Below are 25,455 nucleotides of genomic sequence, written 5' to 3' on the forward strand. Positions count from 1 at the left end.
TGCCACAGAGCCACGGAGCCCCATACTCCTCAACCCCTCCCTAAGGTCCCCCAACCTTGCTCTCTCCAGGTCTCAGTCCAGTGCTCTCCTCTCTCAGGGCCCTCTTGAGACTGTGGCCGGAACTCAGGGTCCACCGAGGTCACAATCTCAAAACCGCCCGGGGCCACCCACCACGTGGCCTGGGCGGAGTGGAGGGGCGGAGACCGAAGACTATAAGGGCTGTCCCAGTTCCCGTGGTGGAGCCGGCGCCGTTGTCCCTGCCAGGCTCTGCGTGGGGCCTGCGCTGGGTAACTGGAAGCTAGGATCCGGGATCCACCCACTGGGTCCTCCTCACTGAGGCCAGCTCCGCCCTACCGATACCCCGCCCTGGAGCCTGGACCGCCAGCCCAGGATGGTCCCGCCCCCAGGGAACCCTCCTCCCCTTGCAGCCTCCCGATAGGGCGAGAAAAGAGGGCGGGGCCTGGCGCTAAAAGTCACCGCCGCGCGTTAGGTACTCTGTTCTCTAGGTGCCTGCCTGCAAAGCGCATCCTGTCCTCTCTGCCCTTTCTTGCCTCCACTCCTCAGGGAGACCCCACTCCACCCCCAGGTTACCACACTCCTCCTGTAGTGAGGTTTTTGTTTAGTGTCTGCCCTCCCAACTCCGTGAGTTCCACGAGGCTGATGTGCCCATGGCGTTCTAACCCTGGTCAGGCAGAGTGGGTGTCTGGCAAAGTGCCATAACCATAAATGAAATATAAATACCCGGATGGGAGAACGTGCGACTCTGTCCACGAGTTTCTGTGTGGCCAAATCCGTGTAACGGTGGATAGAACCGTATGTGTGACATTGCTAGTCTCCATTGCTAGTGGAGGTGCAGAGCGTCGAGCACAATCGGCACACCTCTCAGTATGGGAGAGGGGGAAGGAAAGAGCAGCTTGGCTGACCCTACACTGAACTCTTAGCTCTTCTGCCTCCAGCTGAGCGAGAAACAGAGGCACGACTGTTCCTCTGGCCACCCACAAGCGGTTTGTAACTGTAGCTGCCCACTTGTGCTCCTACCTAGCTGTCCTTTGTACTCCCAGAGAGTTCTGCCCTCTGTTCCAGAGGCTGAGCCAGCTCCGGGAGGGACAAGGGGCAGAAGACTTCAACCCTGGAACCAAGGGAACTGGCAGGGAGGATCAAGGAGGGGTTCATCTCACCCTTGGGGTTGAAGTCTCTGGCTGCTCACCTTTAATAAGGAAGCAAGCAGGTTTGGTGGTTAAACATCAGTTTTAATTCTTAAACCACACTCCATCTCCACCTTCATGTACTCTCCCTTGCTTGCACTCAGCGCAGTTGGGAAGTGACCTATATTCCCTACCGACCCCAGTGGGACTGAAGCCCTAGTAACTCATCTTCCTGCTACCCCAGTCCTATATCACCCACATTCAACCCCACAATTATTCCCCCTGTTAGACACTGTTACCAGGCCATTTTACAGCAGAGGAAACTGAGGTGCAGAGAAGGGAGCACAGATTTCAAGGAAGTATTACACTCTCACTTAGGCTCCCAGGAGCACCGCCTCCAGCCTCCCAATCCCAGCACTGCTGCAGTCTTGCCTCCCACTCCCAGCTTCCCCACATAGTCAGGAAACACATCACTCTCCAGGCAAGACAAAAAGGCTTTTCTTTATTGTGCCTGTGAAATGGAATACAAAAGTCCTGGTTAGGTTTGATCCCCTGTCCCCCAATCACAGCCAGGGACTGTCACCCTGGAAGAGGAGAATGAGGAGGTCTAGACTCTTCGAGGTGGGTCCTGGGAAGTGAGTCCATTCAAGGCAAATGGTCGAGAAAGGCAAGGAGGGCAAGGTGGAAGGCTTCTGGCTTGTGGAGATAGCAGGCATGACCTGCATCGTGCAGCTTCACCACGGAGTGGTTGGGCAGGTGGCGGAGCTGCTGAAGCGACTCTCGTGCCAAGGTGTGGTCCAGTTCCCCATACAGGATAAGAGTTGGGGTCTGCAGGGCAAGGCCAGAGCTTGTTGATCCAGGGGCTTGGTGAGGACCAGACCCACCAGCTATTCCTTTACTTGTCCCACCCTCTACTTCTTCCATGGAACTGCAGAGGTCAACCCTCTAAGACACCCTCCCACCCCCAGTCATACACACACACACACACACACACACACCTTCATAGCCTGGAATTGTTCCTGTGCATAATTCCGGGTGGAGGTGGGTGCGATGGGCACGAATCCACATAGCTGGTGGTGACTTTGCATCAAGAAGGGTAGGGCATAGCTGCCACTCAGTGAGGGGCTCACCAACACAGTATTCTGCAGCTGTAGGTCCCGGAGCACGCCCTCCAGCAACTCCACTCGGCCTGACTCTGTGCTCACCTCCTTTGAAGGGGCTGAGTTCCCAAAACCTGGGAACAGCAGTAGGCACAACCTCAGAGGAGCTAAGAAGTGCTCAGGACTTCCTGCCCATTGCAGTGGGAAAAAGAGCAGAGGACACAGCACACTCTACCCCAGCTATTCTCAGAAGCAAGTTTTTCTAGTATAACAGGTCCACTAAAAGACAAAGCAAACCATGATTCTAGCAGGTGACATGGCTCACTGGGTAAAAAAGCACCAGCTGCACAAATCTGGATGACTAGAATCTGATCCCTGGAACCCATGTGGTGAGAGGGGAACATGTCTCATGTAGATTAGAAGAGATGTGGAGTGGATACCTAAAAGACTGAAGGAAGGATAAAACTATTTTGTAGCTTTTCTGAAAGGAAAGACAGTGTATCCCCTGCTTGTAGTGATAATTCTGGAGTTGTACTTTCTTTTTTTTTTTTTTTTTTTTTTTTTTTTTTTTTCCGGAGCTAGGGGACCAACCCAGGGCCTTGCACTGCGTAGGCAAGCGCTCTACCACTGAGCTAAATCCCCAACCCTGTAGTTTCTTTTAAAAGCACAGAAACATTGTAAGAATATGTTTTGTTGGGGCTGGAGGGATGGCTCAGCCGTTAAGAGCGCCTGACTACTTTTCCAGAGGTCCTGAGTTCAATTCCCAGCAACCACATGGTGGCTCACAACCATCTGTAAAGAGATCCGATGCCCTCTTCTGGTGTGTCTGAAGACAGCTACAGTGTACTTATATATAATAAATGAATAAATCTTTAAAAAAAAAAAGAATATGTTTTGTTTTAATCTCAGGTGTGGCCATATGGGGCTGCTACAGACAGTCTGTAGCAGCTGACTATGATTTGTCTTGTGCTTTATCAGAGGCGTGGTTTTGCCAGCAGCAGACGGTTTCTGGGATTGTGTGATGTTTGGGATCTGGGGACCTTTTCAGAGGGTATATAAATGCTAGAGCCCAGATAGATGGGGTTGGTGGCTGGTGATCATTCAGGGAGGTTGGTTGAGGTTTGTTAGTAATCGTGTTCAAAAAAGAAACAAGAAAGAAATTAGATTCACAGATCTTCCCCCACCCCCCATCTTTCTTTCTCTATCTATCGAGAGGGGGTACAACCAGGGGGGTAAAGGGTGGGAAAAAGAAGAATCCAGAGGGCTGGAGAGATGGCTCAGTGGTGAAGAGCTCTGACTGCTCTTCCAGAGGTCCTGAGTTCAAATCCCACCAACCACATGGTGGCTCACAACCATCTGAGGGATCTGATGCCCTCTTCTGGTGTGTCTGAAGACAGCTACAGTGTACTTTAAATAAATAATTAAAAAAAAAAAAAGAACCCAGAAATTATCAAAGACCAGCTATATCTGACCAACTAATTGTCCTTGATACCCAGAGAAACTATTGCTCTGTGTCTTTTGTTTCTGGTTTCTTCCCCCGGGGCCCCAGCAAAGTTTCTCTGTGTATCCCTGGTTGTCCTGGAACTCACTTTATAGATTAGGCTGGCCTCAAACTCAGAGACACCTGCCTCTGCCTCCTGAGTGCTGGAGGCATGTGCCACCATGCCTGGCTCTCCTATAGTTAACACAAAATGTCTAGAGAAGTTTGGGTTACACATTTGAGCACTTCAGGTGACTATGACAATGTTAAATTGAGGAATGTGCATAAGAAGCCGGTCCATGTCTCCCATGCTTTCCACTGCAGCATTAACAATGGAGAAGGAGGTTTGGAGGACCTGGCTTGGCCTACAAGTCATTGGGTAACCAAGGAAATTAAGGTGTAAATATATTCATTTAAACAAGCAGGATGCTAATACTCCCAACCTCCATATATAGCCTGCATGTTGTTTGTCCGTGTCCGTTTCTCTTTCAGTCTCTCTCTGTCTGTCTGTCTGTCTGTCTGTCTGTCTGTCTCTCTTTCTCTCTCTGTACAGGTAGGTTGAGCCCAGGATCCTGCACATGCTAGGCAAGGGCTCTACCATTGAATGACATTCCCAGGCCTTTTTTACTTTTTATTTTAAGGCAGGGTCTCTACTAAATTGTCAGGCTAGCCCTGAACTCACTCTGTAGTCTAGGCAGGCTTAAATCTGGGACTCTCCTGCTATAGCCTCCAGAGCATCTGGGATTACAGGTCTGTACCACCAACCCACCTGTCTGTTACCTCTATGCATGGAAATACCTGAAAGTGGGGGCTGTCACAGCTGTTTAGAGAGTCAAAAGAGAAGTAGCATTGGTTTCTAAAGACTTCACTTAAAAAAATTGATTTTATTTTTAATTTATATGTGTATCCCTGCATGTAGGTTTGCACGTGAATTCAAGTCCTCTCAGAACCCAGAAGAGGGCATTGGGTCCCCTGAGCTGGCATTAGAGGCTGTTGTGAGCTGCCTGTCACGGGTATCAGAAAAACAAACTCAAATCCTCTGCAGGAAGGCTCATTGCTCTGAGGCTGAGCCCTCTGTCTAGTCCCTGGGCGACCCTCATCCCTCTACTTCCCATCCCCCACACTTTCCATTCTTAATGAGAAGAATGATGGCGTGGGGTTAGGAGTGTAGCTAGGAGTGTAGCTTAGCGGTCGGTCGAGTACCTGCCTAGCATTCTTGAGGCCCTGGGTTCAATCAATCCACAGTACTAGAAACACCAACAAACCCAGAAAAAAGCATAGTCCATGTATAATGTTAAGAAGAATCGGGGTTGGGGATTTGGCTCAGTGGTAGAGTGCTTGCCCTAGCAAAAGCCCCTGGGTTTGGCCCCCAGCTCCAAAAAAAAAAAAAAAAAAAAAAAGAAGAAGAATCAAGGCTGGGCTGGAGAGATGGCTCAGCGGTTAAGAGCCCCGACTGCTCTTCCAGAGGTCCTGAGTTCAATTCCCAGCAACCACACGGTGGCTCACAACCATCTGTAAAGAGATCCGATGCCCTCTTCTGGTGTGTCTGAAGACAGCTACAGTGTACTCATATATAATAAATGAATAAATCTTTAAAAAAAAAAAAAGAAGAAGAACCGAGGCTGGTGAGGTTGGGTTGCTAAGTGAGTGGGTAAAGGGGCTACCAAGCCTGACAGTAACAGAAGGCAGAAGGAGAGGACCAACTCTAACAAGTTATCTGCCCCCAATGGGGTGGGGGTAAAGCCACAAAAATCACATCAAAAAAAGCACAGGGAAATCCTCTCTGATGGTTGCTCCTGAAATGAATCACTTTTCTGTTTTCTCTGTGACCTGCGATAAATAACTCACAGTGTAGTTTTCAAGGTAGGAAATAAAAACAGGTCTTTATTGTGGTGCTTTCTTGGGACCTGCAGCTGGTTTTTCCAGACGCGGGGACCCATACGCCCCAGTTTTGCCACCCCTCCAGTTCTCCCTTCCGGTGACTTCCTTTGTTCCGACTGCAGTCTGTCCTCTCTAAACTCGAATGTGGGGGTACTTACCTGGAAGGTCGACGGCCACGGCCCGGTAGCCCCTCTTTGAGAGTAGCTGCAGTGTACCCAGCTGCTCCCATGTGTGGGAATTAAATGCTTTCCCATGGAGAAACAGGACTTCCGCCCTGCAGACACATTGGGAAACACGTGGTATGGGACCGGAGCAGCCAGTGTCCCTTCTTCCCAGGGGTCTTCCACTGTCCTCCCAGGCTCTGAGACCCGTGAGTTAGGCTGGGGTCGCCACTAAACCCTTGAGTAAAGCATTCACCTGTGTGTCTGCTGGAGCGGCAGCACCTCCCGGTAAAAGATCTGAGAGCTGCCTCTGGTGAGACCAGTCAGGACTGTGACATTAGGACCTCTCCCGAGTTGGGAAGTCTGCTTGGGTGGGCCAGGCAACCCCATGTACAGTAGGAACATGAGGAGCAGGCCGAGACCCAACAGGGCTGCCTGGTACCGGGTCATGAAGATCTGTACCACACAGCCTGGAGGAGAAAAAGGAAGAGAGAGGCTGGGGAAGACTTGCAGCCCTCTTCCCTTCTTTTGCCCTGAATGAATGTCTGGATGCTCATACCCAACTACTTCTCAGGCTACTTTTTCTGGCCGTAGCCTCTGTGCTTGGGTCTCTACACTCAGCACTCAGAGGCCACAGAAAACACAGCGAGCAGATAGGGTTATAGTTCTCTGACGCCAAGGAATCCAGGCTCACAGGTGAGTTCTCTGCTGCAGTAGCAGCCGGGGAACCGGGACCCAGGGCTAGCTTCCAAACCATCAGATCGAGTGTGTTGGCAGGAGATGGATGAACTGCGGAATCAGCGGAGGGTGGAGGAGTGAAGGCTGCTAAAGGTCAAAGGGTGCAGAGAGACCTCCACTGAGGGCCTGCCTGGAAATGATTGTCTCTCCTCACAATGAGTAAACTGCTAAAAGCAGACTGTGCCATACGATAGGAGGGGATGGTTCGCGGTCGCCTCAACCTTTGTGGGCCAGTTCACAGAGGACTCTGGGCATATGGCTGAGGGGTCAGATGGTGGGGGCTGGGAGGACTGGAGCGGGTCTAGAAATGAAGGGGAAGCATGAAAGCCAGAGAGAAGGGGCTGGGGATTTAGCTCAGCGGTAGAAAGCAATCGCAAGGCCCTGGGTTCGGTCCCCAGTTCCGAAAAAAAAAAGAAAAAAAAAAAAAAAGAGAGAATTCCCCCTCTGCCTTGAGTTGAGTTCTGTAACTCGGGAAAACCTCCTGGTACCTGCCCAAGCTTCTTGTGAGATTTTCACAAGACACTCCACCTAAGCTGGTGGGGAGGGGGCGTCCCTGTCATCATTTACGGGGCCTAAGATGCACGTGCTTGTCTTATTCTGGGATTCTGGATGCATCTTTACTGAGTGTGAACAAAGTGTGTGCGGTGTGGTAGGGTTAGGAGCTGGGGCCCACCTGGGGCCACACGCACCTCCGTGGAACTCTTCTGGAAGCCTCACTCCCAGCTCCAGTCAGGCAGTGTGTGGGCTGCAGCAGATCCTCCAGCGCTGATAGAAAATCAGGAGCCAGGTGGAGGAAGAGCACGCTCTTCTTCCTAACTGGAGCAGCCAAGGACGCTTGTTTCCATCGAAGCTTTAGCTCAAGTTCCCAGGAGGCGGAGTCAGGTTCCCAGGAGGCGGAGTCAGGTTCCCAGGAGGCAGAGCATCCCGATGGACGGACCACACTCTTAGTGTCCTGTGCTTCTTTCAGGATCAAGGGGTGGAGTTTCATTCGTTGCCAGGGCAACCTGAGTGCCCAAGAGTAGACAACTTGTAGAGGTTCTGACGCAGACTGTTCTGCAGGTGAAGGAGGTTGGAGTTAAACTGTGCTCGTTCGGGCTACTGAAATGCCCCCTCTACCACGGCACACAGGAGTGCACACTCTCATAACAGACACAAGAGCCTCACTACTGCACACTTTTCAAAGGGCTATCCCCCCAAATGTACAACAGCCTCTTGGCATCCCCAGTGGCTTACGCAGTCAGACTCTTGCCGTAACAGCCACAAAATCCCATGCATGGGTGTGTTAACAGTCTCCTCTAAGATCAAAAGATTCCATGCTGCAGAGAAGCTCCTCAAAGCAGGGAGGTGAACCACCAGAAATCAGTTCCAAGAACTGCATGAAACCGGCAAGATTCACCAGGCCCTTTCCTGCCAGAGCAAACCACAAAAGCTGAGAACCCCTCTCCCACCAAATAAAACTAAGCTGCAAAGAGGACTCCGAGAGCACACCAGCTCCCTGAAGAAGCAGAAACCAGCCGAGCTGCCTACACGAGGCTTACACACCAGCTGGGGCACTTGGGAAAGACACTCTCCAACCAGTCGAGCCGCCTGCTGGCTGTGCAGTGTGCTCCATGTTTTTGTGAACTGTCACCCCTGCTTTGGGCTCTTGGTGACACAGCTGTCTCTGAGTCCTTTCTGCTCCCATAAATATTTCTGTAAGTAACCTTGATAAAAATAATTGCTTCGACGAGTTGGAGTCTGATGGTATCCGTGCTGGGGTCTGTCATGGGCTCCCTATCTGGGATAAGTAGACATGTGTTGGGGCTGGAGAGATGATGGCTCAGCGGTTAAGAGCACTGACTGCTCTTCCAGAGGTCCTGAGTTCAATTCCCAGCGAGCACATGGTGGCTCACAACCATCTGTTATGGGATCTGATTCCCTCTTCTGGTGTGTCTGAAGACACCTACAGTGTACTCATATAAATAAAAAAAAAGTAGACATGTGTTTTCTCTCTACAGGAAACGTTTTGTCACAGGATGTTAGTCTGTGACAAAAACAAAAAAACAAAAACAAACAAACAAAAAACTTTTGTTATCAGGACAGGCAGAGGGATGGACACATAGGATTTCAAAACCATGTGTAAGTCAGGCACGGTGGCCGATGGTTTTAATCACAGTACTTAGACAGAAGTAGGAGGATCTCTGTGAACTCGAGGCCTGCCTGATCTACATAGGGAGTTCCAGGTCAGCCAGGGTCACATAAAGAGACACTGTCTCAAAAAATTAAAAGTCAACCCATACACAGGCATGGAAGTTCGATATCCAGGACCCATAGAGTGAAAGCAAGGAAACAATTCTCGAAACTGTCCTCCAAAAGAAAAAAGACGCAAGGAAAAAGATATTACTAGCAAGCAAGGACCTGGGGGTGCGGAGGGACAGGCGGGGGAAGAAACGCACCAGCTGAGGGACACACATAAACTTTCGGAAATACACGCAGTCATATGCAGAGATCAACAGAAAAGAGACCTACAAGCAGGCAGGCAGACCGGAAAACACCTACCTCCAGGCGCCCCCCACCCCCACTCCACCCCGGCCAAAGCGGAGAGAAGCACTTATACCCAGACCTTCAAAAACACACAGATATTCTCGTGCATAGGGGCACAGGAACACTGTTGTTCACGTGTTGCCTTGCGCTTGCGCCTTCCGAAGGACTCTGCCCCAAGCGGCAGGGACAAGGATGGCAGATCTCGGGACAACCTGCGTGCCTCCTTCCCTGGGGACACTCACCGCACTGACAGGAGTGACCAGGAGGGCTCCGGTGACGCGGGGCCCGGCCTAGGCGGAGCCAACTGCCAAACAGCCTAGCGGTTATGGCACAGCCTCCTCCTTGGTAAGCTGGCGACCGAAGTCCAGCCACCCAGGCGCGCTTGCGCAGTATGCAGCTGCAGGCCAAGCCTGGTTACTAGGGAAGGACGTGGGGCGGTGCCCTAAAGCACCGAGGCCCGCCCCTCTCAGCCCCAGATTTTCGGAATTGTTTTGGCCTGAGGCCTGAGAACCTGTGGAGGGCCACCAGATTCATCAATTTTAGCAGGTTTGTTTGCAAAATGGGGTTTAGGAAAGACCCACTGCATAAGGTTGTCATAGAACTTAAGGATAGGTCAAGCCTCAGAAGAGTTTTTGGCACCGGGCTCTCCTAGCGTAAGTGCCAGATGATGTTATTGTCATGCATCAGCTCCAGGCTTCTGCCCAAGCATTTTCCTTACTCTCCCCATTCCCCTGCTGGGTCAGAGTTGAGGTCTGTACAGGGCATTTATTATTGGTTGGCAACCTGTGATCGACATCTGGTCTGTCCCAGGTTCAGGCCTCTGTGTTGCAACCAGACCTCGGGGCAGTGAGGCCCTGAAGGGCGCAAAAGATTCACTACTTACTTATTGGTACCTCGCCAAGGTTGATATTAACCAGATTCATTCTACAGGCTCAGAACAGACTCCAAGGCCACCTGGCTGAACTTTGGCAGAACCTTTCACTCAGATATGTAGGATGTCAGCTTTATGACAGGTGCACAACCCGTCCTGTACTGTCCTGACTCGGGGTGAGGGCTGGGATGGGGGGGTGGCGGACAGCAATGATACCAGAAATAGCTTTCGCCTTTAAGTCAAGCCATTTCCGTGTGGGGCAGATTGCTGAGGGTTTCGAGATCTTCAATACTGCTTTTGGTGCACATGGGGGTGGAGGTAGGCTTGGGGAAACAGGTTCGATCCAAGAACCGAGGGTTAAGGCGCAGACGAGCCTAGTGGCAGCTTGTGACCAAGAGAGGGCGCCTGGAACACCTAGGCCTGTTCCCACCTCCTGCCCAGCCCCTTTCCTACTGCTCTCCCCACCCGCCAACAGCACACGCCATTCTCCTGCGGAAGACCACGCACATTTTCAGGTACCACCCTGGACTCTCGACTCTCTCTCTCTGCGTCTCCACTCAGAACCCACATGCCCCAAGTCTTCTCACCTCGACTCTCCAGGTCACTTCTCTCTGGGCTACCCCTCCTTCCCGTGCTCCCTCCAGACAGACTCAGGGATCCGGAACTGTGGCCAGTGAGCCGACGGAGCCTTGGCAGCGCGGGCGACCGCAGCGTCAACTGGTTGGGCTCCAGCGGCTAGCGCTCTGAGCACCCCGCGTCCCTGGCAGTCAGAAACTCCAAAGTCCTTGCTGACCGGTGCATGTGTTTCTGCTTCTGGAAAAAGGGCCTTCATCCCAAACAAACTTGGTTTCCTGCCTGTGTTATTAGTTCAACCACAGTATGATAGTGTTGGTTTAGATGAGGCCAATCAGGACAGTATTTATCCTTGGTTGAGCACTATGTCCAAGGCATGTATAAGTTTTTCCCCTCATACATAGCTTCATTTAATGTCTATGAGCTAGTACTGAATAGACCCATATACCAGTTTTACTAACAGCAGATACCTTAACTAGTAGAGACCACCCTGATTCTTCACTTTTTGCATAGCTTTCCTTTTTGTCTTCTTAAGACAGGGTTTCTCTATGTAACCCTGGCTGTCTCTGAACTCACTCTATAGACCAGGCTGGCCTCAAACTCAGGGATCCACCTGTCTCTTCCCCCCAAGTACTGGGACTAAAGGTGTGCGCCACCAACCGCCCAGCATGTTTTCTTAAATTTTTTATGCGACATTCGTAACTCTGCCATGTTTCTGTTAAGACACTTAAAGTCCAGCATCAAGCAACCAAGTGTGAGCGGCAGAAATATGTGCTTTTCCTGACCTTAATTCAGATCCTAGAGACCTGGTAGTCACCTAACTGCTCCCTGCCGCTCCCAGGCAGGGGTTCCTTCCTTCCTCATCAGCCTGGCTTTGAACTGCAGGCACATCACCATCGGGCATGGCCAATGTGGAGCCGCGTGAAGGCACCATCCAGGTGCGGGGCCAGAGTCTTTTCTTCAGAGAGGCCCGGCCTGGCAATGGGCAGGCTGTCCGCTTCTCTGTGCTGCTGTTGCATGGTATCCGCTTCTCCTCTGAGACTTGGCAGAACCTGGGTACTCTGCATAGGCTGGCTGAGGCTGGCTACAGGGCTGTGGCCATTGATCTGCCAGGTACTTCTGGGGGTAGGGCTTCTGTGCCAGGGTTGGGGAAAGCTTGAGGACGGACGGCTGGAAGGATTTAGCCAATCTGGTCCCTGAGCTTGACGGAGTTAGGTAGCTAGACCTTTGGACTTGTCAGGTCTCGCTCTAGAAAGGTCAATAAACTGATTTGCTGTTTTTCACTGGTACTGGGCCTGTGTCTCGAAGCCTCTGGGCTCATTCCCCTTCCCTCACCTGTAATGGTAGGTACCACACTGCTGCTGGTGACTGTCCCTAGTGAGCACAGAAGGAGATCATCTGTGTGAAATGCATTAGCTAGTACTTGACAAGCAATAGAGGGTGCCCAGCTGATTGGAAGCAAAGTACCTGGAGAGAACCATATTGACCGTCTGGTGATAGCACTAACCTTCTAGAGCCTTGGGAAGCATGACAGGGCCTGATGGATGGCTAAGTACCCGGTCACCTATTTGCAAGCACAGTCCTGGAGCTGGGCACTTCCAGATTGCTTGACAACCTGAACCGCCAGGCCCCACCCCTTTTAGTGTCTAGTGAGGAATTGGAGACATAGCCTATCTGACAGGATCTAATCCCCTCACGGGCTAGAGCTGATACAGTTTCAGGTTTCAAGGGCAGATTTCCAGCCTGGTCAGGCTTGCTTCCAACAGTGGGTTGGGCTGAGCTGAGGTGAAGATCTACACTAATGTTGTTGTGGGGGAGGGGCGGCTGGTAAGTCCCACTGCAGAAGTAGTCTCCTCAGCTGTGATCTCCCAGCACACCAGGGTCAAGTCAGGGCTCGGTGCCTTTTAAACAGTTAACATGCACAACTTTAAATGACATATTTAAACCCCTTTTAAGGAGAGGGGGAAACTGTGCAGCTGAGGAGGGCTGAGAGGCCTCACCCACCGTCATCTTTAGAGTAAACGGAGAACGGAGACTCAGACCGGTCCTGATAAAGACTCCAACGCTTCACTCCTTTCAGGACACTGTTAGTTCGAAGACAAACGTGGAAGGGATTGTCTCATTCTCGCCACCAATATAATACACTGGGCTGTGGGTGGATGTGAATGGGTTCAGTCGACTGGGTGTTATATGAACCTGGGCATGGAGTGGTTGACCTAGGAGCACTTGCTGGAGGAAGGGACCCTCCCCATTCATTGTCCCTGTCTCTCCTATGCCCGAAACCCTGCAGGTCTTGGGCGATCCAAGGAAGCAGCAGCCCCTGCCCCTATTGGGGAACTGGCCCCTGGCAGCTTCCTAGCTGCCGTGGTGGATGCCTTGGAGCTGGGATCCTCAGTTGTGATCAGTCCATCATTAAGTGGCATGTATGCGCTACCCTTCCTCGTGGCCCCTGAGTCCCAGCTCCGGGGCTATGTACCGGTGGCTCCTATCTGCACAGACAAGATCAATGCTGCTGACTACGCCCGTGTGAAGGTACCGCATGCATGCGTGTGCGTGTGAACGTGACACGGAGGTGGTATCTCAGGAGCAAGGCAGGGTCCATCCCTGGGCCATCTTCATGTGGGAGCTGGGTGACCAATGGGATGGTTTCTGCAGAGACTCCTTTTGGTTGACTTGGTGAATCACTAATGCCAACCTCTGTATAAACTGTGTTCTGGGGAAAGTACAAAGCCATGTCCCCACCTGCCGGATCAGCTTCTCTCTCCTCCTCAAGAGGGCAAGAAAAGACCAAAGTGGTGGCGAGGCCTGAAGCTAACCTTTGTAAAGTGGGCTGGTGCGACAAGTCCCTGACTCTGTCCCCTTTCCTTCCTCTCAGACTCCGGCTCTCATTGTATATGGAGACCAGGACCCCATGGGCTCCTCCAGCTTTCAACACCTGAAGCAGCTGCCCAACCACAGAGTGCTGGTCATGGAAGGGGCGGGGCATCCCTGTTACTTGGACAAGCCGGATGAGTGGCATACGGGGCTTCTGGACTTCCTGCAGGAGCTAGCTTGAGACTGAGTCCGGCTGATAGACAGACTGACCGCCTGCTCTAGGATCTCTTACTGTCTTCTGGTCTCTGGCTTGTGCCTCACCTGCAACAGGTCTGTCTATGCATCTGTCTGTCTTGCTGTCCTTTCTGCTTTTCTCTCGCAGGGACAGATCAGATCAAGGAGGTAAAATCAAGTGGGAAAAGCCTTGGATTCAAGGAGAGAACTCTGATTGTGGGTAATCCATGAGCTTCTCCTACAGGCTTCCGCTTGGCTCTCACTCCTGCCTTACTTTACTTTCTGATCCATCTCCCTCTTGAGCTGCTCTACAGAGAAGTCCATTCCTTTTGCTCCCCTACCCTTAAGGCCACCGATAACACACGTGTATGCTTGTTTAGATTTATCCCACACCCAAACAGAACCTCTCCCTTGGGAGCAGCACAGGGGTCCACATGATTGGCCCGATGCCACATTCTTGTGTAGCATTGCATCTCACGCTGACACAGGTACATGTGCTGTTCCCCCGAACGAAGGAGGGAGTCTTTGTAAGAGATTCATTTGCCAGAATAAAAATGTAAGCACCCCTTAGGTTTCTCTTACCAACCCCTTGCAACTGGTCCCAGACCAGAATTGCTTCCTCAGAAGGGAAGGTGCACCTCTCTCTGCTTTTCAACCTCCCCGTTTTTCTTTTCCCCTTCTTCTTGGGGGCTGCACGCCTCCCCTGGTCATCAAGCATGAATCTTCTCAGCCAAGCCCATTTCCTGCTCTGAGGTTTGGGAGTGGGATAGGGAGACCGACTACGGAGGTCCCTGGAATAAAGTGATACAATTAGACCTCACATGCTTTTGCTGTCTCCAGCGCGCCGCCCCTCCCCCTTCCCCTTGGGACTGCCACTGTGGGCTCCTCCCCCACCCTGGCGGGACCAGATGGTCCCCCTGCCCTTTGTCCACTAGGCCAGATGGAGGGAAAGGGAGATTGGATTCCCCTCCCCACCCACACACATCCAGGTGCCAAGAGACTCAGCCGAGGGGGGAGGTGTAGGTCAGTGGGACCCACATGAGCCGATTACCGAGAGGGGGAGAGAATATCTGCTCTGAGATGGGGGAAGGGCGGGCCCAATTACCCCCCCACACACACCCCTATCCCTTTCCTAGTAAAAGGAGTTAATGGCACTCTGACCCTTAGAACCCTAGCTCCAAAAGGAATCTGGCAGTAGATTTGAAGGATCACGAGACAAGGTTGCTTAAGGGCCACACGTATCTCAGGCCCCTCCTCCAGTTGGTCGGGTAACCTCTGCTGGGAGGACCAGGGCAGGGTAGTGCGGACGCCGTAGGTGGCGGGTCTAGGTGGGCTGGACTCGGGAGTGAAGGATGGTGAAGAAGCAAGAGCCGGGACAGGGCGGAGGGCGGTGGGACAGAAGCCCGGAGGCGCGGCCAGGACTGAGATGAAGGCTGCGGGGAGCTCCGCAGAAGCGCAGGGCGGGAAGGACAGGCCGGGCGAAAGCCACACAGGGAAGATCCGGGGCCCCTGGTGAGCCGCAGGGGAAGGGTCTACAGCTCCCTCCCGGAAGCGGCGGATGCTCCGGGCGCCGGACCGCGCGGGGCGGGGCGGGGCGGGGCGGGCGGCTGCGGCACTGGGGCTGCTGGGGCGGGCCCGCCGCGCTGTAATCGGATCCGGGGAGGGGGCGGGGCCGGGCCAGGCGGGCCGGGGGGTGGGGGTGGGGGGGCGCGGAGCCGGGCTCCGGGCCGGCCGGGCTCCGCGCCTGTCAAACCCCTCATTGTTCGCAGCTGATGTCACTCGCAGTTGTGAGCGGCCGCCTTTCCCGGGGACAATGTGGGACTGAGCGGCCCAGCCGCCGCGCCGCCGCTGCCGCCACCGCAGAACAGCCCCAGAGAGGTAAGGCGCGGGCCGGGCGAGGCACCGCGGGCCATTGAAGTTTGGGGGTTCGCTGGGGGGGGTGGGGAATCCATTCCTGTGTACAACCCGACCGCGGGCCTGGGGGTACTGCGAGGAACACGCTTTCTGCCCAATGCGGCTGAGGCCTGTACAGGTGGGGGGCGTTGGTTTTCCAGGGGAACACCCCACTTCAGGGAGGGGTTTCTTGGACCTTGGGTACCAGGTTTGAGGCTCTCACCCTGTTTGCCGTTTCTGTCCTTTGAGCTTGCTCTCAGTTCTGGACCTCATGCCCCAGGTTCGGGTTTTTACTTCGCCTCTGTTCTCATCTGCCATTCTCTGCAGCTCCTGGCTCATACACACCCCTTCCCATTCTCTGCAGTCCTTAGAGGAGCCAGACACAGACCTCCAGGCCAAGGTGGATGGAGATGATAGTTGGGAGCACAAAGTGTTCTCCCATTTCCTGTGGCTCACCGTCTCTAGCTCTGACCTAGCTTCTTGGCTGGGGTACTGCAGAGGGAGGCGAAGGGGCTCTTACATACTTAAACCTGGCATGATGCATCCCTGACCAGGAGAGGGAGGTACCCACCTCCTCACTCTCCTAAACCAGGCCCGCCATCTTGAGACCTGTGGCACCCAGGGCCCCGCCCCACCCCGGCACCCAAGGGAATGGTCCTCAAGGGGGATGTACCTTGGTCCACTCACACCCCTTCTTTCAGAATGCGTGGCTTTGGGTCCCCACCAAGCCAAGGATGGTTACCTCCTTCCTGGACCAACAAGGCATGTGTCCCCAGGGTCCCTGTTTTCCCCATAAACACACCAAGCTTTGGTCAGGAGTTGATCTCTGGCTCTCAGTGTTCACTGGGGTCACCCTGGTGGCCTCGCGGCCAACACCTGGGAGGGTCTATTGTTTTTCCATTTGAGAATATTATCCTTCTTGGTCCTGGAACCCCCTCAACTTTCAAAACACCCCTATCCCAGCCCCCACCCCATAGCCTTCATCAGCATGCAGGCTCAGACTGCCCAAACACAAGGGGATTGTTCTCTTTGCATGCTCAGGGTGGGGGGCTGGGAGCAGGCGGCCCACACACCCTGGCAGGCCCAGGCCGCAGAGAGGCTGGCCTGCCCCACCCTGTGTCCCCAGACAAGCTCTGTCCATCGGCCCACTCTCCTCCAGCCTCTATCACCAACGCTTAGGTCCTGAAGGGCTCTAAGCTGTACAGGTGGACCCACGGCTACTCCTGGCCTGCCTGATGCCTCCCATGCAGTCCTCTAAACAACTCCCTTCCTCCCTAGGCCTCAGGTCCCTCTCTTGATTGGTGAGGCTTTTCCAGTTGTGATTGGCTGAACCCACCTCTATGCTGTGAAACCTATCTCACACTCCCGCGTTCCTACCAGCCCCTCTTCCTGCTAGGGGAACCAGTCTGGTTTCTCAGAATTCTCAAATTCCTCGCTTCAGCACCATAGAGCCCCTGGGGCTGGGAACTCAGCAGGAACAGGGGCTGGGATGCTGAATGAAGACGGAACTTGGAGTTCTAACCAGGCACGTCCTCAGTGCTCACGTGCCCACGTGCTCAGTCCCCTAACCCCAGGATTCTGAGGCCTGATGGTGAAGGTCTCTGATAGTCCAAGGCCTGTGAGCCCTAACTCCTCCCCTTACCCCCAGGGCCAGGTCTTGTCTCAGATTTCCTATTCTTCTGTAGCAGAAAGATAGGCTCAGAAATGCCCACTGGGCCTCCTTTGACTTGCAGCCGTGTCTTTGGAAAGCTCCGAAGCCAGAGGAATTTTGCCTGGTTTGATGGTGGGGGAGGGCTCCATGGAGGAGGGGGCTTTTGAGAAGAATTTTGTCAAAGAGTGAAGGGCTAAGTATTTTAAGCTGGCAAACGTTCTGTCTGAGGCTTGGGGTTGCTAGGCCTATTTTGTAGCCTGGTGTGTATGAGAAATGGGGCCGAGATGCGACAAGAGAAGTTGGTAGGGGCTGGACCATGGAGGCCTCCGTTGCTAGTGCCCAGGTCAGGTCTTAATACCGGGGGTCTTAGGGAGTCGTAGATGGTTGTTAACTAGCAGAGTGAACATTCAGCATGGAGATCTGCAATTAGAGAGCTCTCTCAACTTGGATAGACAGCACCAGTACTGAGCCTGGCTGTGAAGACTCTTGGGAGGCTCTGGGGAGGCTAGAGCATTTCTGTCACCGACTAGTTTATCAGCTTCTAATCTTTCTATGCTCCTCTTCCCTGGAACTTTATAAGACAGGCTTAAATCAAGGAACCAGGGCCTAGAGGTTCCCTAGTTCTCTCCTCTCCTCTCCTCCCTCCAAACTAGGGATGATTGGCCTTCCTGAGAGGCTGAAAGGCTGAGACTGGGTCTGAGGATGCTGGACAGGTTTTATGGAGACCAGGTTAATCAGCAAGGGTGAGCGTGCCCATCGTAGGATGGACAAGGGAGTCGGGAGCTCTCAAGGCTGTCAACCTCCTCCTCCCCAAGGCCCAGTGGCCACACTCCTGCCACACCCTGCCATGCCTGATGCTCAACCATTCCCCAGCATCATCGGGTGTGGCCAGGATGGCTGTTTTTGGAGTAGGGATTGGAGGAGAATGTTAGGATAGGATTGCTAAGGGGAACATGCTGAACATGAGATCTAGGGTGAAGTTGGAGACTGGATTTCCACAACCTTCCCCAGCCCAGGTGGGTCCACAGTGTCTAGTGGTCCAGACTCGCTGGGCAGTAGAGCAGAGGGAATCCCCCGAGGGGCGGGCCAGTCTACTTGGTTCAACTGGCCCCAGGAGCCCTCCCCTCCTCTGGATTGTTCTCCCACTAGAACAAAGCCAGCGAGGACACTTGATCCCTGCATGTGGGGGGGAGCTGGCTAAGCCCCTGGCCCTTTGATTGGGCAGCTGTCATGGGAGAGAGACAGCTGGGGGGGAGGGGCAGGAAGGGGGCAGCCACCAACGCTTACACAGCTGTCACCCCCTCCTCCCCCAGCCCCTTCAGCCAGAGTGGCAGGAAGCCAGGTTCAGAAGGAGTAGGCACTTGGTCTGGGGAGGGGGCCTGAGAAGCAAGACGGAAGGCCTGAGGTCAGAGGCTTGGTCTGACTGTGGGATGTTCTTGCCAAGGAGTTCGGCTGACCAGAGGGGGCTGGGCACCCTCAGAGGTGAGCTGGAGGTCAGCATGGCATGATGTGTGGCTGCCACGTGGGTGGCCCAGCAGAGACCTGGGGCCCACCGGACCGAAGCAGTGAAAGCAGGGCATCTGGTCATGAATGCCCGGTGAGGCTACTTATGCACAGGGCTCTGGGAGAGAGGCCTGGAGGAGGGTCAGAGGCCTTATTCTTTCCAAAAGATAGGAAAAGCTCCAGCGTCTCTAGAACAGGGTCGCAGAGATACCAACCGCTCTCTCTCGCCCCAGCTCCCCAAACAGGGCAGGTGGGCAAATCCAGATCCAGGCTGGGGAAGAACTAGGCCACGATCACCTATTGGATTTGAGGCAGGGGTCTTTGCTGCAGACCCAGGCATCTTCACGCCAAGACTGAGCAGTTCTGCCCACATTTCCATCTTTCCTGGGGTCACAGAAAGTGAGGAGATGATATTAAGGGTTGCTTTTAGACTTCCCACTATATATCACTTAGAGTCCACGGAGTTCTGGAGCTTAAGATTCTATGATCCCAGAAAAGTCATCAGTCTTTCCAGACAGGATGAACAGCCATAGGCAGGCAGGCAGGAACTCCCTCCCCCGGCCACCAAAGTCTAAACTCCATTTCAGAAAAGGACTTAGAGACCTAGACTGAAACAGCTTCAAATGGGACACAGATGGAGCCCGGTCGAGCCCTACACTAGCTTGTTGGACCCTGTTCTTCCCTTCACTCCCCTCTTTCTGTGACCTTGGGCAGATTACAGACCCTCTAGCTGTTAGGTTGCCCTTGTGTGCAGCAAATTCGTCTGTTCCAGTCACCAGCGCGTCTGAGCACCCTCTCTAGCCTGGCTCTGAACTGAGCCCTGGGGACACAAGGAGAAGGTGGCAGCTTTGGCTCCTGTTCTAAGGGGCTCCCAGGCTTGGCTGTCCAGGGAGACAGAAACTATTCACGTCATCACAGGCGCTTTGATGGGGGAAGTGCAGGCCGCCAGGGAATGTCTAGCAAGGGCAGCCAGCGTGAGGTTGGCCAGGATGTCCAAAGAGCACAGGCCCCAAATCTATTGCTGGTCTCCACCCTCTGGCCAGTCTATGGCAGAACTCAGATGGAGACGTGGGCATCCAGGAAAAGGCACTTAGGAACAAGGTTGCCATCCTGATGGTCTCCAAAGCAAGGAGGAAAGGAGACTGTGTCTGGTACAGTACCTCACTCAGGTATCCAAGAAAAGCCAGGTTAGGAACTTCCCATGCACCCATACCCAAACTCAAGCCGGCATTCAGAGGAAGGCTTTGGGCAGAGCCCTGCAACCCTGACCCTCATGTCAGGGTAGGACAGCGGGTTGGCAAAGGTGCTCCCATTGGGAACACTTATCCCTTGCTTCAACACCCTTCTGGGCAGAAGGAATTCTTATGGTTAGTGATGTCTGGGCCAGACCTGTTGTCTGTCCTCCTTGGGCTATGGTCCCCAATGAGTTCACCATCAAGTCTGGGCCTTGAGGAGAGACAGCCGCTGCTGAAGGATTTCTGAGGAGGATTAAGGTTCAGGATTAAGTTGAGGCATGAAAGGGGGTCGGGTGGGGAGGGTTGGCGGCTGAGCTAATCCCAGTAGCTAATCTCAGGCTCGGCCTTGCTCCATCAGTTAATGGCCTTGACATTCCTGCAGCCCACCAAATCCTTCTCTTACCCATTACCCCATACCAAAGAGACAGATCCTTTCTGCTGTGTGTGGACATTGAACCCCAGAGCCCCAGTGACATGTTTCTGGTACAGTAGTGTGTCCTGGGTGGAAAACGTGACCAGTCTCTATGCTTCTTACTGTGTGCGGGCCATTCTGAGCACACAGGAAATGGATCAGAAATAACCACTGTAGAGAGAGCCCACCTTTACTCCCGTGTCAATATTGAATGGATCGTGCCCAGAGCCATTTGCAGTGACCCTCTCTTCTAATGACCCCTGGTCCCTAGGAAATCAAATCACCTCAAGGGCTCCCTCTTTGGTCTCTGGAAGCAGATACTTCATATTTAGAGTATACTTTTCTGTCTAATTTCTTTTAAATGGGTTCTTAACACATAGCCCAGGCTAGCCTTGAATGAGGACCTTAACTTGGGTGCATCCTGAGTTTAAAGGCCTGGGCCACCATGCCCGGTCCCAAGTACTCTCAACTGTAACTCCACAATGGAGGCTCAATCTACAAGGATCCTCTCTTCCAAGTCAGGGAGGAAGCTATCCTGTGGTTTCTCATACATGTCCAGACCACTTCATTAATACCCCTCTCCTCCCATGCTGGTGCTCAGGCCCAGGGCAGCGTATGTTCTAGGCAAGCATTCAACCACCGAGCTATAATCTCCTGCCATCCTTCTAATAGCTGGGAGGAAGGGAGCGAATAGTCAAGGAGTCTGGGTATCTATCACATGGTTATCTTATTTTAACGTTCAGAAACTTGGGAGTGTAGGATTGAATTGTTATTTTCTAGGTTGGGTGACTTAAGGCCCAGAAGGCTCAAATGACCAGGATCACACAGCCAAAAAGCACACAAATACACTGGTCAGGAAGGCTGGAGAGATGGCTCAGTGGTTAAGAGGACTGACTGCTCTTCCAGAGGTCCTGAGTTCAAATCCCAGCAACCACATGGTGGCTCACAACCATCTGTAATGGGATCTGACGCCCTCTTCTGGTGTGTCTGAAGACAGCTGCAGTGTGCTCATATAAACCTTTCATCTTTAAAGCATGGCTCTGGGGTTCCCATGTGAGGACAGTGTCAGGATAACTAAGGCTCCTCTCAGACACTCTTCTCTCCTGTCCTCTCCAGAGCCAGCTGAAGCACAGCGTGGACACACTCCCCGGCCACTGTGGCCCCAGCCCCGCCTGACAGGATGAGCGGTTCAGATGCGGGGCTGGAGGAGGAGCCAGAGCTTAGTATCACCCTCACCCTGCGGATGCTGATGCATGGGAAGGTGAGTGGGTGGGGCTGGCACAGCCCGGTGGTAGCACATGTCTGGTCTCAGTGCTTCCTCCCTGCCTGAGTGACAGGAGGAGCTGGGCCCGGAGCATTCATCTCATGTGAGTCCACTGTTGTTATCTTTGCAGGAGGTGGGCAGCATCATTGGGAAGGTAGGTGTCCATCCCTGCCCTGTATACGCCCCTCGACAAGAGCGTTAGCCTGGTAAAGAGGTGACCACTTAGGAATCTTGGTTTTTGTCTCCTACAGAAGGGAGAGACTGTAAAGCGAATCCGGGAGCAGGTAAAGATGTGGTCAGGGGAGGAGCCCGGGGTCCTGATGCTGAGGGAAGGGGAGGTGATCATCCCCCCCCCAATCACTCCACCTGTGAGAAATAAATGCCCAAGAAGAATGGCAGTTTCTAGCCCTGGCTGGGGCCTAGGGAGAGGGGCAGAAAGATAGATTCCTGCCACCACGGTGGGGACAACGCCTGCTGCATAGTGCTTGTCCCACACCTGCAGAGCAGTGCCCGGATCACCATCTCCGAGGGCTCCTGCCCTGAGCGAATTACCACCATCACCGGCTCCACGGCTGCCGTCTTCCATGCAGTTTCCATGATCGCCTTCAAGCTGGATGAGGTTCGTGCCTAACTGGGGTGGGAGTCTGAGGGTGGCTGCCTGTGAGAAACCTGACCCTGTCTCCAGATAGCAGCTATGGGGGAGGGAAGGTCAAGTCCAAGGCCGAGTTCCCTTGGAGGAGGTCTAGGGAGGAGGCATTCTCCTTATTCCTCTTCAGGAGAGTTCTTGAGGGAGGGTGGGGGAGTACTGGGGACACACCTGGCTGACTCCCTGTCCCCCTCCCCCAGGACCTTTGTGCTGCTCCTGCAAATGGTGGCAGTGTCTCCAGACCCCCAGTGACCTTGCGCCTTGTCATCCCTGCCAGCCAGTGTGGATCACTGATTGGGAAGGCAGGTACCAAAATCAAGGAGATCCGAGAGGTGAGCAGAGAGAGCTTACCACCCATAGGGGTGTGTCTTCTACCCTTCGATGGGAGAGTGAACTAGCACTCCTGAAGCACTCTAGGCCTTTGTAGCCTTTCGCTTGGCTATTGGAGTCTACAGGAGTGGTTACTGTTTTCTATTTGTAGACCACGGGAGCCCAGGTGCAGGTGGCAGGGGACCTGCTTCCAAATTCCACAGAGCGTGCTGTCACTGTGTCTGGGGTGCCTGATGCCATCATCCTGTGTGTTCGCCAGATCTGTGCTGTTATCCTGGAGGTGCTTCCCGGGTGGGAGAGAGGGAAGGAGAGGCCCCGGGGGCTTGTCAACCATCCAGATTGTATGGCTGTAACTTCGGGTGGGGTGGGGTAGGCGGACTACAGCTGTAGGTTGATCGTAAACTTTAGGACGCTCTGGGATGCATTCTCCCGAGTCTGGGAATGCCTTAACGCTCTTGGGAAGGCCTGGGAGGATCCTGACAAAGCTTCTCAATTTGTGCCTTCCAGTCCCCACCCAAAGGAGCCACTATCCCGTATCACCCGAGCCTCTCCCTAGGTACCGTCCTCCTCTCCGCCAACCAGGTGAGGGAAGCATCTGGAGAGCTTAGAAGCCTTACCGGAGAATGGGGGATCAGGGTGGAGGAGGGAGAGGAATAAAGAACTGGGGGGGGGGCTGAGGAAGGGAGGAGGGGACGGGGAATGATGGGACTTGACTTCCCTGACCTGTCACGGTGACTCCCTTTTCAACCACTTGGTTCCCACAGGGTTTCTCTGTCCAGGGTCAGTATGGAGCAGTGACCCCTGCAGAGGTAAGTGAGCCGTATCCTGAGACACCCCTTCCTGGATTGCCCACCCCATCCCCTCTGACCTCTGACCCTGTTCCCTGGCCCAGGTCACCAAGCTCCAGCAGCTCTCAGGCCATGCAGTTCCCTTTGCGTCACCCAGTGTGGTGCCAGGTACGCAGTTCTCGCTCAAGGAGACAGCCAGCGGCTGGGCGCCCCTTGCAGTGGGCTGGGAGGCCCACTGAGACCTAAAACCAACTCAGTCCCTCTTCTCCCCCTCAGGACTGGATCCCAGCACGCAGACCAGCTCGCAGGAGTTTCTGGTTCCCAATGATGTAAGCAGAAGCTCGGGGGCTGCGGGTGGTAAGGGGATCCCAGGGGTCTAGCCCTTGCTCGAGGTTAAATTCTGCCTCCCCTCTAGCTGATTGGCTGTGTGATCGGGCGCCAGGGCAGCAAGATCAGCGAGATCCGGCAGATGTCAGGGGCGCACATTAAGATCGGGAACCAAGCGGAGGGTGCTGGGGAGCGGCATGTGACCATCACTGGCTCACCGGTCTCCATTGCCCTGGCTCAGTACCTCATCACTGCCTGGTAAGCATGGGGCGGGCAGCGGGGAGCACAGGCGGGGGGAGGAAGGGAGCACCTCCTGTGCTCTGGAGCAGTTCCCCGGTGCTCCTCAGCTCCTCCTTTCCTTTAGGTATCCTACCCAAGTCACCTATGTTGCCTTGTTTACGACTTCTGTATCGTTCCTCATATCCTGTCTTATCCTTGTCCTTTTCCTCAGATCTTCTCTCCTATTTGTCCTCTTAACCTGTTTTGTCTGCCTTTGATTTCTGCCCTTCCTCCCTTCATACCTTTCCAATCCCTCCCTCAAGCACACCCAGCCCATGCCCGCTCCTGTCTACTCCTCTATCTTTTGGCTAACCTCATGGCTCCTGTCTCACCCCCACCTTTCCCTTCATCTCCCCTCTGTATCCCTCTCTCCAGTCTAGAGACGGCCAAGTCTACCTCTGGGGGGACGCCTGGCTCAGCCCCCGCAGACCTGCCCACCCCTTTCTCGCCACCCCTGACGGCCCTGCCCACAGCTCCCCCAGGCCTGCTGGGCACACCTTATGCCATCTCCCTCTCCAACTTCATCGGCCTCAAGCCTGTGCCCTTCCTGGCTCTACCACCTGCTTCCCCAGGGCCACCGCCGGGCTTGGCGGCCTACACTGCCAAGATGGCAGCGGCCAATGGGAGCAAGAAAGCTGAACGGCAGAAATTCTCCCCCTACTGAGGCCGGCTGAGGCACAGGCGGGGGCAGGCAGGACCGCCGGCAGGGGCTGCCTCTACATCCTTCCTGCCCAAGGAGACTCCACCACGGGGTCTCAAGCGCCAGTAATGCCAGACGCATGGATGCACCCCCTACCCTGCCCCATCTTTGGAGATCCTCCTCAGAGAGGGGACAGTTTCTGGCCCAGGGTTCTAGGAGTTTGGCAGCCCCAGAGCAGGGGCTCCACCCCGTCAGACCTATGCTTGGATGCAGGGAGTGGCTGGGGCCTCCCCAGTGCCCTGCCGTGGGAGGGGCTACTGGTGTCCTCTCCATCCCTTTGGGCTTCTTCCTGCTGCCCCAGTGGGAATTGGAGGAGAGTGAGGGGTGGCTGGGGCCAAGCTTCTCTTCATCCCCTGCAGATCCTGCTGCTTCCACTGATACCCTTTTGACTGGAATAGACTGGCTGGGCTTGTCCGGGGGGCAACCCAAAGAGAGGGCTCTGCCTATAGCAGGGGGTGCGGCCTGGGGGCAGGGGCCCAGTTCTCAGCAGCAGACACTCTGTACAGTTTTTTTCAATCCCCGTTTTTGAATAAATATTCTCAGCGACCAGAAAGCCGTGAAATAATACTAGTCTAGTGTTGGGGTAACAAAACTTCCAGGGAAGGGATGTAACTGAAACCCCAAAGAATCCCAGTCTGAATCCGCCAGCTCTCTTTGACCCACAGTCCTTTCCATTCTGTCCATTCTGGGGTGAAACCACAGGGCCCTTTGGGTGGGGCGGTGTTCAATCTCCTGCCTTTTAGCACCAGACCAATCAGGTGGTTTTCTGAGCAGCTTGGGTGATGAGGTTGAATCGAACAGCCCAGCTTCTCCATGGTACAGATGGCAGGGAACTCTGCACGCCTCTCCACTGGTTCCTCCTGCTGTGGTGAAACCCCTCGACCCCGTCCAGCTTGGCTCATCCTTC

At 54.0% G+C, this 25,455-nt stretch overlaps 3 protein-coding genes across 7 annotated transcripts; 2 read left to right on the plus strand and 1 right to left on the minus strand.

The window, feature by feature from the left end:
• Window positions 1-1,621: 1,621 nt before the first annotated feature.
• On the minus strand, window positions 1,622-9,419 carry Abhd14a (abhydrolase domain containing 14A). Of its 3 annotated transcripts, none has more exons than XM_032910471.1 (6): window positions 9,271-9,419; window positions 7,195-7,553; window positions 6,024-6,237; window positions 5,765-5,880; window positions 2,276-2,379; window positions 1,622-1,973 (listed from the first exon to the last, which is right to left on the minus strand). In XM_032910471.1, the coding sequence occupies exons 3-6, from the start codon at window positions 6,215-6,217 to the stop codon at window positions 1,791-1,793; spliced, it is 597 nt and encodes a 198-aa protein (XP_032766362.1). In that variant the 5' UTR covers window positions 6,218-6,237; window positions 7,195-7,553; window positions 9,271-9,419; the 3' UTR covers window positions 1,622-1,790. The 3 variants fall into 3 exon arrangements, with proteins under 3 accessions (XP_032766362.1, XP_032766361.1, XP_032766363.1); XM_032910470.1 differs by having other exon boundaries at window positions 7,195-7,558; XM_032910472.1 differs by lacking the exons at window positions 7,195-7,553; window positions 9,271-9,419 and having other exon boundaries at window positions 2,144-2,379; window positions 6,024-6,233.
• A 736-nt stretch (window positions 9,420-10,155) lies between these two features.
• On the plus strand, window positions 10,156-14,340 carry Abhd14b (abhydrolase domain containing 14B). The gene is made up of 4 exons (XM_032910469.1): window positions 10,156-10,414; window positions 11,358-11,585; window positions 12,763-13,004; window positions 13,348-14,340. The coding sequence occupies exons 2-4, from the start codon at window positions 11,375-11,377 to the stop codon at window positions 13,525-13,527; spliced, it is 633 nt and encodes a 210-aa protein (XP_032766360.1). The 5' UTR covers window positions 10,156-10,414; window positions 11,358-11,374; the 3' UTR covers window positions 13,528-14,340.
• Window positions 14,341-14,793: 453 nt separating this feature from the next.
• On the plus strand, window positions 14,794-25,101 carry Pcbp4 (poly(rC) binding protein 4). 3 transcript variants are annotated; one of them, XM_032910473.1, is made up of 14 exons: window positions 14,794-15,032; window positions 15,290-15,398; window positions 21,331-21,475; window positions 21,609-21,632; window positions 21,730-21,762; window positions 21,981-22,097; window positions 22,325-22,456; window positions 22,606-22,734; window positions 22,962-23,036; window positions 23,219-23,263; window positions 23,347-23,410; window positions 23,519-23,571; window positions 23,658-23,827; window positions 24,224-25,101. In XM_032910473.1, exons 3-14 carry the CDS (start codon window positions 21,395-21,397, stop codon window positions 24,510-24,512), a joined length of 1,212 nt encoding a protein of 403 aa, XP_032766364.1. In that variant the 5' UTR covers window positions 14,794-15,032; window positions 15,290-15,398; window positions 21,331-21,394; the 3' UTR covers window positions 24,513-25,101. The 3 variants fall into 3 exon arrangements, with proteins under 3 accessions (XP_032766364.1, XP_032766367.1, XP_032766366.1); XM_032910476.1 differs by lacking the exon at window positions 14,794-15,032 and having other exon boundaries at window positions 15,217-15,398; window positions 24,421-25,101; XM_032910475.1 differs by lacking the exons at window positions 14,794-15,032; window positions 24,224-25,101 and adding an exon at window positions 23,934-24,208 and having other exon boundaries at window positions 15,217-15,398.
• The last annotated feature ends 354 nt before the right edge of the window (window positions 25,102-25,455 follow it).

Source organism: Rattus rattus, chromosome 8 (assembly GCF_011064425.1).
Source record: "Rattus rattus isolate New Zealand chromosome 8, Rrattus_CSIRO_v1, whole genome shotgun sequence".
Classification (NCBI taxonomy): domain Eukaryota; kingdom Metazoa; phylum Chordata; class Mammalia; order Rodentia; family Muridae; genus Rattus; species Rattus rattus.

Coding starts and splice junctions, on each gene's coding strand:
- Abhd14b (XM_032910469.1), top strand. CDS start 11,375: ATGGCCAATGTGGAGCCGCGTGAAGGCACCATCCAGGTGCGGGGCCAG. Junction 11,586..12,762: donor TGTGGCCATTGATCTGCCAG/GTACTTCTGGGG, acceptor GAAACCCTGCAG/GTCTTGGGCGATCCAAGGAA. Junction 13,005..13,347: donor CTGACTACGCCCGTGTGAAG/GTACCGCATGCA, acceptor CCTTCCTCTCAG/ACTCCGGCTCTCATTGTATA.
- Abhd14a (XM_032910472.1), bottom strand. CDS start 6,217: ATGACCCGGTACCAGGCAGCCCTGTTGGGTCTCGGCCTGCTCCTCATG. Junction 5,881..6,023: donor CCGCTCCAGCAGACACACAG/GTGAATGCTTTA, acceptor ATGTGTCTGCAG/GGCGGAAGTCCTGTTTCTCC. Junction 2,380..5,764: donor CGTGGCCGTCGACCTTCCAG/GTAAGTACCCCC, acceptor TGCTGTTCCCAG/GTTTTGGGAACTCAGCCCCT.
- Pcbp4 (XM_032910473.1), top strand. CDS start 21,395: ATGAGCGGTTCAGATGCGGGGCTGGAGGAGGAGCCAGAGCTTAGTATC. Junction 21,763..21,980: donor TAAAGCGAATCCGGGAGCAG/GTAAAGATGTGG, acceptor CCACACCTGCAG/AGCAGTGCCCGGATCACCAT. Junction 23,411..23,518: donor GTCACCCAGTGTGGTGCCAG/GTACGCAGTTCT, acceptor TCTCCCCCTCAG/GACTGGATCCCAGCACGCAG.